Here is a 12,710-nt window from a genome sequence, read left to right on the forward strand (position 1 = left end):
CTTATGGGTAGGGCTTTAAGCTATCAACTTAAAGGTTGAGAGTTTGAATCCCAGCTCTGCCATGCAGTCACTGTTGGGCCCTTAACCCTCTCTGCTCCAGGGGCGCCGTACAATGGCTGACCCTGCGCTCTGACCCCAGCTTTCAAACAAGCTGGAATATGCAAAGAAAGAATTTCGATGTACTGTACACCTGTATATGTATATATGACAAATAAAGGCGTTCTATATTCCTTTAACAGTATTCTGGCACACAGCTGCGTTTGTTACCTTGTCTAATGGGTCTTCAGTTACTGATTCAGCTGGCACACTGAGAACTGTGGCGATTAACTCATCAGCTTTCACTTCAATGCTAAAGAAAACCAAAACACACAACAGAGACACATTTGACCTTTTAGTACTAATTTCATCTCTATGACACTGACTGATCCAAGCAGTGCATTTTGATCACCTTCATTTTCATTTAACCTACTTCAAGTGCAAATATCCATGTCAAATGTACACAGCAAAAGTAATTACCAGCAAACTTAAACAAAATATGTTTTAAAAACAGAACTGATAAGAAACAAATACTAATACTTACTATATTAAAATGCATTTTAAGTTGTACATGGGTAAAATGTGGATGAGCCCCAATCAGAAAATAGCTAAAAAAAAAAAAAACCTAAATTGGAATGTCTAATGCATGTCAAGCCTTCTTATCCAAAATCAGAGCCCAATCTCACTAATGCTTTTTTTTTTTTTTTTTTTTTTTTTTTTTTTAACAGCATGTTTACGTACATGGTTAAAAAGGTTTGTATTTGAGTTTTGTTATGTGTTTGATGGTGATGGAAATATGACAGGAATCTCAGTCCTTCCACCCCAGTCAGCTGAAAAAGAGAAAGTTGGGTGGGTCCAATGTGAAATCTATGAGGGTTTCTGCACTTTTTTGTATTAACTCTATTTATTAAGAATTTTAAAAACAAATTTCATCACTTTTCTACATAGTCACCTTCCTTTGTGATGCCTGTTTCCCAGCATCGTATCATTTTAATGCCATCAGCAAAAATGTTTTTGGATGAGCGTGTAGCCACTGATGCACCGCTGCTTTCACACATCATCACATGAAAATCTTCTTCCTCTTAAAGCTTCTTTGAGTGGTACAAAAAGGTGGAAATCAGATGGCGCTAAATCCAGACTTAAAGCTCTCTCTCAGACACGACCAATTACTACTCCTCCTGCTTTCACCGTTTTCAACGAAAATATAAAAGTGCGGAAACTTTTTGAAGATTCCTCATAGAATATAGTACTTGGTCTTTATGTCTTCTCAGGTAGTTTTTCGGGTGGGTCTTGACATCTGAGCATATTTCACAGCTTGGAGTTTGGTGTTGAATAGGGAGTTTCTTTCTACCTCCCAGGTGCTAAGCAAGTATGCAGTTACTAGGGGTATAATGTCCATTGCTGGGATTTTAATGTCTGGGCTTTGCTTCTCAGTTCCAGATTGACAATTATTCTGAAGTGGCCTGGGAAGAATTTTATACTGCACATATTTTCTATTTGTTTTTTTTTTTCAATATATTGGTAATAATCAAGTGAGGGTGTGTGTATGATATTTATACTTGCAGGTATGATTTAAAATCAGAGCATATTAGGGACCTGAACTGTTTGAAACAATTTGGGCAATGAATAGATCCTGTGCTTCAGCTGTGATGAGTGAGTTGTTGTGATAAGGTCATTTTGTCTACTTAGCTGCCAGCTATTACTGCTGCCGATACTTGGTCAACAGTTTTAGATCTATCTGTGTAGATAACCCAGTGGCTAAGGAATTTTTGGAAGTATATATTTGAGTGGTTAAATAGTTTTTTGGTTTTTTTTTGCCAAGTGTGATGTCCAGGATGGTAGTGGGTCTTGTGAGTGTGTCTGGTGTATAATATTCAGGTCTATATTTAGTGCATTCAAATAAGGTTTAATGCGGGGGCTAAAAAATTGGATGAAGACTGACTAATAAAAGATCAGGTTGCATACCTAAGAACCAACCAGCTGTCCTTGTTCTAATGAGAGCTCTTGGCCTTTTACATAAAGGCTTTGTACTGAGGATGTCGGGTATACACCTAATGCCATTCTGATACCTTGGTGATGGATTGTGTTCAGTCTGTCCAGATACAATTTCCTGGCTGATCCGTAGATTGCGCATCATATTCTAGATTTGGTCTGATTAATGATCTGTAAATACCAATGAGAAAGGGGAAACATGCACTTCCTCACTTGGAGCTACAGTGGGGCCAAAAAGTATTTAGTCAGCCACTGATTGTGCAAGTTCTCCTACTTAGAAAGATGAGAGAGGTCTGTAATTTTCATCATAAGTACACTTCAACTATGAGAGACAAAATGAGAAAAAAAAAATCCAGGAAATCACATTGTAGGATTTTTAAAGAATTTATTTGTAAATTATGGTGGAAAATAAGTATTTGGTCAGTAACAAAAGTTCAACTCAATACTTTGTAACATAACCTTTGTTGGCAATGACAGAGGTCAAACGTTTCCTGTAAGTCTTCACCAGGTTTGCACACACTGTAGCTGGTATTTTGGCCCATTCCTCCATGCAGATCTCCTCTAGAGCAGTGATGTTTTGGGGCTGTTGCTGGGCAACACAGACTTTCAACTCCCTCCACAAATTATCTATGGGGTTGAGGTCTGGAGACTGGCTAGGCCACTCCAGGACCTTGAAATGCTTTTTACGGAGCCACTCCTTCGTTGCCCGAGCGGTGTGTTTGGGATCATTGTCATGCTGGAAGACCCAGCCACGTTCCATGCTTCACAGTAGGTATGGTGTTCTTGGGATGCAACTCAGCATTCTTCTTCCTCCAAACACGACGAGTTGAGTTTTTACCAAAAAGTTCCATTTTGGTTTCATCTGACCACATGATATTCTCCCAATCCTCTTCTGGATCATCCATATGCTCTCTGGCAAACTTCAGACGGGCCTAAACATGTACTGGCTTAAGCAGGGGGACACGCCTGGCACTGCAGGATTTGAGTCCCTCTCGGCGTAGTGTGTTACTGATGGTAGCCTTTGTACTTTGGTCCCAGCTCTCTGCAGGTCATTCATCAGGTCCCTCTGTGTAGTTCTGGGATTTTTGCTCACCGTTCTCATGATCATTTTGACCCCACGGGATGAGATCTTGACCGCAAGGGAGATTATCAATTGTCTTGTATGTCTTCCATTTTCTTACAATTGCTCCCACAGTTGATTTATTCACACCAACCTGCTTGCCTATTGTAGATTCACTCTTCGCAGCCTGGTGCAGGTCTACAATTTTCTTCCTGGTGTCCTTCGACAGCTCTTTGGTCTTGGCCATGGTTGAGTTTGGAGTCTGACTGTTTGAGGCTGTGGACAGGTGTCTTTTATACAGATGACGAGGTAAAACAGGTGCCATTAATACAGGTAACGAGTGGAGGACAGAAGAGCTTCTTAAAGAAGAAGTTACAGGTCTGTGAGAGCCAGAAATCTTGCTTGTTTGTTATTGACCAAATACTTATTTTCCACCATAATTTACAAATAAATTCTTTACAAATCCTACAATGTGATTTCCTGGATTTTTTTTTCTCATTTTGTCTCTCATAGTTGAAGTGTACCTATGATGAAAATTACAGACCTCTCTCATCTTTCTAAGAAGAAGAACCTGCACAATCAGTGGCTGACTAAATACTTTTTGACCCCACTGTAGCCAGCACTTTAGTGTGGTAATTTGTGGAATAAAAGAGAGCTTTTGGACTAAGATCAGGTCCAGGAACTTGGCCGATTCCACCACTTTTAATGAGGTTACCATCTGGATGGATTTTCGGATCAGGATGTGACACTCATTTTTGATGTTTGGAGGTATTACTTTTGCTACAATATTAATTTTGATATTGAAAAGGGTTCCTAAGATGAACGAAGAAAGGGGCATTCCACAGGGGTGTATAAGATTGGCAGTTGTTAACTCTGTCCGTCAAAATATCAGCTATGAAGCACAGTAGTCATCCTTTAAAGCCAGAATGGAAGAGGTCCTTGAGGATACGAATGAGGAATCATATGCTTTCTCAAGGTCAAAGAAAACAAAAATGGCATGTTCTTTTCCAAAAAAAAGGCATCTCAAACAGGTGTCTCTAGTTTGATCAGATTGTTAACTGTACATCTACCCTCCATAGCTCCATCCATCTAGAATAAAGCCCCAGTTCCAGCTGAAGAAAAAACAGACACAAAGCATAATGCTGCCATCATCATGCTTCACTGTGGGTATGGTGTTCTTTTGGTAATGCCAAAACCAATGGTGCACATTTACCTACATGCTTTGGGCAGACTTGATGTAGGTTTTTGCCATTTTATCTTGTCAATGTTGTGCCATATTGTACCCACTTGTTGATAAGTGTCTTCACTTTAACCCTTTTCTTGACTGATACCTTTCAACAATGATAACTCTCTCTGCAGACCATTCGAGTGATACACCCACCATCTACTACCTACTGCATCCCAATCCCCACCCATACTGAGAACCACGACAGCAAGTTAATGGATGATGTTAAAAGCGAGGACCAAAGGACTAACCTGCTGGAACATGGCTGTACCAGTGCCTCCCTACTATCCAGCGACAGAGAGGAAGTGCTGCCCATCTGCCCACCATGACCTTTCAGCCTAAAAAAAAGTAATTTGTTTAAATGTTACCTGTCACATAATTATGATAAAAAAGAAATTAGTATGACTTGTTTTATACAGCTAATTTACACATATGTTTATTTTCATCAGCGCAAGAAAATTTGTCTTATTTGGTTAAACCAAGCTCACCTGATCGATACATCCTGCAGGTTACAGTTCTTTTCCGCTGTAAGCCCGGTATCCTCTTTCTTGACCTGGGAAAACAATTTATTAAGCTTCCAGCATGACACGGGAATGCTACACATTTCTAAATAACAAACTACTTGTAATCTTCAGTGTCTGTGAACAGAAACTTTAAAACGGCTTTAAAATTGCTTTAGAACATTGATTATGATGGTTTCTGCTGGCTGGTTGAGGCGCCTACACAGAGATGGTGAATAATGGAGAGCGATGCATGACTCTCCTTACGCGGCTGGCAAAAGTACTTGTGATGAAAGGTTTACTAACAAGCACCCATACATACTGAGTTCTCTTCCAGTTTGCTTCTAGACCTCTTCTTTAAAATCTCTCATATACATCATGTTATAAAGTTATATAATTTCACTAACAGCACAACAAAAGCTTTGTGTCGTGCATCTAGCTTTTATCAAACCCCGTTGGCCAGGATGCTGCGCGTATGAAATTACCAGACTCTGTAGGAAAAACCTCACTAGTACCACAGATGCCTCATCCAGACAGCAGAGGTTTAGAACTGTACTGAGGCTATGTAGCTCTGTAAATGTCACTGGTGAATACAGAGTAAAGGAGTGTGTGGTGTGGATGGGGCACCCTGAGCACTGCCTCGGCCTGAGCTTTTAGGATGTTACTCTTGATCTCATCTGGAGCTTTAAGCTGATGTAGAACAGGACTGCTGCTCACACTGCTCAAACACTTCTCTGTAAGCTTCGCCACATCCTCCTACAATCACACACACACACAAACACACACACAAACTAGTTAGTACAAATGGCGTAGTTGTTGATTTTGGTATACTCAGCAGGCAAACCTGACAGGTTGTACAAACCCCATTCAAAACACAATAAGTCTGTTGTGAATCTGTGATCTGTTATTTCTCTTGCATCCTTGTTATATTCTCGTTGGAAACAGTGAGGGCGGGAGGAGTAGTAATTGGTCGTGTCTGAGAGACTGAGAGAGAGCTTATAGTCCAGATTTAGTGCCATCTGATTTTCACTTTTTTGGATTGCTCAAAGAAGCTTTAAGAGGAAGAAGATTTTTATGTGATGATAATGTGAAAGCAGTGGTGCATCAGTGGCTACGCGCTTAACTAAAAACATTTGCCGCTGATGGCATTAAAAAGTTGGTACGACGCTTGGTAAAATGCATCGTAAGGTGATGTAATGTAGAAAAGTGATGTAATTTGTTTTTGAAATTCTTAATAAAGAGTTAGAAATGTGCGGAAACTTTTTGAAGAACCCATGTAGTATAAAGAAAAGGTTACTAATGTTTTCACTGAACTTCATTGTATTTTTTAAATATAAAAACGTGATGCCAGCATGTGGCAATATTTATGACAGCAGCTTGACGGTTTCTCAGAACTCAAAGGTCAGGCACATTCCACAGTGGTTTCCCGGTTTGCCCTACACAGGCTGAGATCTCTCCAGATTTCCTGAATTTTTTTTTATATATCTCGAACAATTAATGGTGAAAAACTAAATTATTTGTAATCTTGCATTGAGAAATTTTATTTTTTAACTGCAATTATATTCTAAAGTTTGATACAAAAGTGGTGAGCTTTTCTATTTACCAAGACTCATTCAGTTGCACTGACCTGGTTGTTCATGTTGATATTGATGTTGGAGCGATAGGGGGTAGAGGTAGACGTGCTCTCCATCTCCAGCTGCTTCAGTCGAGCTGCAGCTTCTGAAAAAATAGCATGCTCATTATTCAGCAGTTGGCAGTAAGGCTTAAGGTCAGGTCTCTGTGCTGGCCACTGGAGTTCCTCTACATCAACCTCATCAAACCATATATTTATGGACCTTACTTTGTGCACAGTCATGCTGGAACAGGAAAGTCAAAAGTAATTTTTTGTATTTGATCGATTTCATAAAAGGGCACGAGGATGGTGCTACCACTGGGTTCCAGGATTTGAATCCCCAGTGGTGCTATTGGCCAATCAGGCGTCTACATACAGACATGATTGGCTGTGCCTGAGAAGTGGTGATGGTTAAGGCCCCGCGACAGATTGGTATCCTGTCTGGGGTGTGTTAACGCCAGGTACTTGACCAAGACAAAAGCGTGGTAAATTATGAAAATGAAATAAAATTACTGTACCAAGACATGAATATTCATTTGTGTGGAATCACCAACAAATCCACTCTGAAAGCATTTAAATGTATCTAAGTTTAACTGCATTTTTCCTCATTGTGTTTCACTTTTAAACTTGCATTGTTCAGCTCAGGGTGCTGAGAAACAGTGATAACAAGCTAAGCAGCAACCCCAAACTCCATTTGCCACTTCTCATCTGAATGTGCCCTAACTGCTAGCGAAGTGTGCAGCTCTCCTTGGTCCTCCTATGTACCAGAAGTATAGAGAAAACAGGAGAGCATGCAAAAAAAGGTAAAGCTTGTAAAGCTGCGAGACTCACCTGTGAGAGTCAGGCCCTCTGCGACTGTACTGCAGGTGGCCTCTTCAGACAATCCTACCGTCACCATGGAAACAGGCGTGAGGATGATCTCATCAATGCAGGTCTCCAGCAGGTCTGCCACACCAGTCTTACTGGATAAGTAGATGCATAAGATATATGAGAATCAGACTGATACCTGCATACACAATAAGTACATGGACACCCAATCAGGAGCTTTCTGGACATCCAATTCCAAAGAGAGGTGCATTGAGATGAAGCTGCCTCCTTCCTCGTTGTGGCTGTAACAGCCTTCACTCTACTTGGAGGGTTTTCTAGAAGATTTTGGGGTGCCCAATCAGTCAAAATACCTTTTGAGTCAGAGAACAATGTTGGATGAAAAAGCCTGACTTGCAATCAGGATTCCAAATAATCCCAAACGTTTTTAATTGACCTGAGGTCAGGGCTCTGTGCAGGCCACTGGAGTTTCTTTATATTAAATTTACTAAACCAAATCATGTCTGTATAGATCTGTTTTTCACAGTGGGACATAATGCTTATAATGTATTTACCAAACTGTCACAAGGTTTGAAGTCTGTAACTGATAAACCTGTTGGCTAAATTTCCTGTACTCAATAATTAGGAGGGGTGTCCACATACTTTTCACCATTTAGCATAGCTCAGAAATCAGTGTGTCAAGTACAAACTCTAGCAAAGTTGGGACGTTAGGTAACATGCAATAAAAAGTAGATTGTGTAATTAGTTAATTTTCTTAAATCTTTATTCAACTGACAAAAAAGTTATATACCACAGTTTTCAGTGATGATGGCATTTTGTAAATACACATTTAGAATGTAATACATGCGATACGCTCAAAAAATGTTGGGACAGAGGCACATTAAGAGTGAGAAGTTAAGAGTGAGAGAGTAAACATTAAGAGTGAGCGAGTAAACATAATATTTAAATGATACCATTTTGAAACATTCCACAGGTAAATTACTAAAAGGTGAGGGAATCATGATTGGGTGTAAAAAGAGGATCCACCAAAGGCTCAGTCTTTGCAAACAACGATGGGTCATGGCTCACCAAACTTCATAAAAGAACTTCCAGTCAATACTTCCTAGTTAATAAATATTTATCAATGCAAGAACACAATTAAGGTAGGTACTGAAATTACTGTTGAATGGGCATGACCTTCAAGCCCTCAGACGGTATTGCAGTAGAGACATTCATACTAATATGATAAATCTAGCCACATGGGCTCAGGACTACTTCAGAAAACTATTGTCACTTAACTAATTCCATGGCTGCATCAAGAAATGCAATCTGAAGCTCTATTACACAAAGCAAAAGCCGTACATCAATTATATTCAGAAGGTGCCCAGGTGGCATAATGAGATATTCCGCTAGCACACCAGTGCTGGGATTTTGAATTCTGAGTTTGAATGTCAGCTCTGCTACCGATTGGCTGGGAACCTTCTAGCACAGTGTTTTTTAAACTTTTTTTCAAGCAACCCACATTTTCTCTGTGATTTTTTTTTACATGACCCAGGCAACACAAACATCTTACTCTATCTGGTCTCGCGTGGCACGGTGGCTAAGTGGGTAGCACTGTCATCTCACAGCAGGAAGGTCCTGGGTTCTATCCCCATGAGTTTGCATGTTCTCCACGTGTCTGTGTGGGTTTCCTCCGGGTGCTCAGGTTTCCTCCCACAGTCCAAAGACATGCAAGTGAGGTGAATTGGAGATACAAAATAGTCCATGACTGTGTTCAATATAAACTTGTGAACTAATGAATCTTGTGTAACAAGTAACTACCGTTTCTGTCATGAATGTAACCAAAGTGTAAAACATGACGTTAAAATCTTAATAAACTAACTAATAAACAAACTAACTGGTCTCACCATGGGGGCATTTTCGTACAAGTTTAATTACTATTAGTTTTCTCTGCAACCCTTGTTTTTTTTGGTAAAGGGTTTAAAAAACCTTGCCCTGCTGCTGGATAAAAAAACACCAAATTAAAAAAATGGGGTCGGATCTTCGATGTTATGTAAGGACCCTGGTTAGTAGTCCAAGGTGCCTGGAAGGAATGCGGGAATCAGTGCATGACTCTTCATGCGTGAGACTGGCCTCATGAGCAAATCCACCAAAGTATGGGCAAATAACAAGGGGTCAATGGACTGCGCACGTATCAGAGGCAAATATACCCTACTCGAGCGCGATCTGGGTCCCCAGCAGTGGAAGAGTAATTGTTTATAATTGTCTCATAAATAGGAATGCTAATAAAACAGCACTACACAAGTCCCTGTACAAAAGTTTTGAGTGTGTTGCAGGCATCAGATTCTCCATTTGTTAATATTTATAAAATACAGTTTGTTGATCACTGAAAACATTGGAAATATTTTCTACGTTTGTCAGTTAAATAAAAAATTAAGAGAATTAACATAAAAAGGGGGTTTGTAACAGATCTTACTTACCTGTGGTCCACAGCAAGCATTCATCTTTAGGTGTGGACTAATTTGCTTAACAAAGAGCTCTGATTAGGCCTCTCAATAACCTTACCTCGACCAACATAACCAGAGTGAACTTGATGGAACAACGGCAGAAGTCAGTTTGATCACACACATTCATCCAGACTCGAGTTTAATAAAAGAGCTCTCTCTCACACACCCCACACACACACACACACACACACACACACACACACACACACACACACACACACACACACACACACACACACACACACACTCACTCACTCACTCACTCACTCACTCAAAGTTCCTCAATAATAACATGCAAACTATAAATCTGTTTTTGCTGCTTGAAGAGACCAAACACAATCACAAATATAACACACAAAGCATTCATTTGTGCATTCCCCCCATTCATCCATTTGCTCATTCATTTATTTCCTTCTACCTCCATTCCTTTATTCATTTATTTATTCCTTCACTCATTCCATTCTTCATTTTTTATTCATTTACACATTCATTCATTCCATCATTCATTTACTCATTTATTCATTCACTCATTCCTTGCTTCAATTTTCTTCTTTCATTAAATATTCATTCAATAATTCATTCAGTCCTTTCATCATTCATTTATTCACTGATATGCAGGAGGAAACATGGATGAATACTCACATGTATGTCTTTAAGGATACCGATACTGAAATATCATTTCAAATAAAAATTTATGACCCAAAGCAGCAGAAACACTTAAACAACAAGAAGGCTAGAAATCAATCTGAAACAAAGGCAGAGATCAGATTCAATTTTAATAAATAAATCATTTGTGATCTGAACACAAATTATCGTCAGGTTACAGGTGCTCACACTGATGCTCTGATATCAAGACCACACTAGAAGATCAGAACAGATTTCAGACAGGGGTGTCTTCTCAGTTTTCTTACCCATTCTAAATAAGTCAGGTTTAGGCTTCTTTCATAACAAACTTACAAATCTTTTAACCTTCTTAGAACATATTGACCTCCTCATGTGGTACCAGTAAGCTCTAGCTCTCTACATTCTGCTTAACAAACTATGCAATCACAAACCTAACCACAAGTGTGAGGCAGACGTGTGGCAGGATGTGACATTTCCAGGTCCCAAAATCCAGTTTTACATCCGAACTGTGTTACTGGGTGCAATGTAGTAACACACCTAGACAAGATGCCAATTCATGGCAGTCCATGGAAAGGTCTTGCTGATTATGCCTGCTTCAAATGATCATATAGGTAGATGGGATTATTTAACTTAACACACTTACACTGGACTAATACACCAAAACTATGCAACTATAGAGCTGATAGATGTTCACGGAATATACTTCAAATATTTCTTGTTTTCAATCAGCAAATGTGTTCAAGCGGAGCTGAATAACCTTAGTCACAGTTTTACTAAAAACTTTACACATTAACACAGTCTTCACTGACAGATTGGTGAATGTAACATACAGGTAATCATAATTTAGATCAAATTAGAACAAGGTTACAGAACAAATATTTGTGTTTATGCTGCTCTGATGTAACTAGAGATACACAGATGTCTAAAATTACTGAACAGCAGGGCTGCAACAACAAATCCACAAAATGAATAAAACTAATGGTCAACAGATTTTATCACAATCCATATTATGATCACAGAAAAATTGTTTCCCCAGTACACTATACACCGACCAGGCATAACATTATGACCACTGACAGGTGAAGTGAATAACACTGATTATCTCTTCATCACGGCACCTGTTAGTGGGTGGGATATATTAGGCAGCAAGTGAACATTTTATCCTCAAAGTTGATGTGTTAGAAGCAGGAAAAATGGGACAGCGTAAGAATTTGAGAGAGTTTGACAAAAGCCAAATTGTGATGGCTGCACGACTGGGTCAGAGCATCTCCGAAACTGCAGCTCTTGTGGGGTGTTCCCAGTCTGCAGTGGTCAGTATCTATTAAAAGTGGCCCAGGGAAAAAACAGAAGGAAGGCTCATTGATGCCCGTGGGGAGCGAAGGCTGGCCTGTGTGGTCCGATCCAACAGACGAGCTACTGTAGCTCAGATTGCTGAAGAAGTTAATGCTGGTTCTGATAGAAAGGTGTCAGAACACACAGTGCATCACAGTTTGTTGCGTATGCGGCTGCATAGCTGCAGACCAGTCAGGGTGTCCATGTTGACCCCTGTCCACCGCCAAATGTGCCAACAATGGGCACATGAGCAGCTGAGCAATGGAGGAAGGTGGCCTGGTCTGATGAATCACATTTTCTTTTACATCACGTGGATGGCCGGGTGCATGTGCGTTGCTTACCTGGGGAACACATGGCACCGGAGGCAGTGTGATGCTTTGGGCAATGTTGTGCTGGGAAACCTTGGGTCCTGCCATCCATGTGGATGTTACTTTGACACCTACCTAAGCATTGTTGCAGACCATGTACACTAGTTCATGGAAACTGTATTCCCTGATGGCTGTGGCCTCATTCAGCAGGATAATGCTCCCTGCCACAAAGCAAAAATGGTTCAGGGGTTTAAGGAGCACAACAATGAGTTTGAGGTGTTGACTTGGCCTCCAAATTCCCCAGATCTCAATCCAATCGAGCATCTGTGGGATGTGCTGGACAAACAAGTCCGATCCATGGAGGCCCCACCTCACAACTTACAGGAGTTAAAGGATCTACTGCATCCAACATCTTGGTGCCAGATACCACAGCACACCTTCAGGGGGTCTAGTGGAGAACATGCCTCGACGGGTCAGAGTTGTTTTGGCAGCAAAAGGAAGACCAACACAATATTAGGAAGGTGGTCATAATGTTATGCCTCATCGGTGTGTATATATATATATATATATATATATATAGTTTTTTATAAGACCATGCAAAAAATTTAACCTCATAATTTATTTACAGTAACACACAACTTGAAAATGCTGTTTAAAAAAATACTTACAGCCTACTTCTGTTCCCTACATAGGGTACAATAATAATAGCT

General features: G+C 40.1%; 1 protein-coding gene across 3 annotated transcripts in view; it reads right to left on the bottom strand.

Annotated features, from left to right (window-relative positions):
• Positions 1-12,710, bottom strand: part of epb41l5 (erythrocyte membrane protein band 4.1 like 5) — a 72,564-nt gene that overhangs the window by 14,437 nt on the left and 45,417 nt on the right. For all 3 annotated transcript variants that reach the window (XM_063006622.1, XM_063006620.1, XM_063006621.1), the window contains exons 17-22: positions 7,257-7,387; positions 6,441-6,532; positions 5,441-5,569; positions 4,802-4,866; positions 4,565-4,651; positions 268-349 (exon numbers count right to left, since the gene is read on the bottom strand). In XM_063006622.1, the coding sequence (XP_062862692.1) occupies positions 268-349; positions 4,565-4,651; positions 4,802-4,866; positions 5,441-5,569; positions 6,441-6,532; positions 7,257-7,387 (586 nt within the window). The remainder of the gene's footprint in view (positions 1-267; positions 350-4,564; positions 4,652-4,801; positions 4,867-5,440; positions 5,570-6,440; positions 6,533-7,256; positions 7,388-12,710) is intronic.

This window comes from Trichomycterus rosablanca, chromosome 12 (assembly GCF_030014385.1).
Source record: "Trichomycterus rosablanca isolate fTriRos1 chromosome 12, fTriRos1.hap1, whole genome shotgun sequence".
Taxonomy (NCBI): domain Eukaryota; kingdom Metazoa; phylum Chordata; class Actinopteri; order Siluriformes; family Trichomycteridae; genus Trichomycterus; species Trichomycterus rosablanca.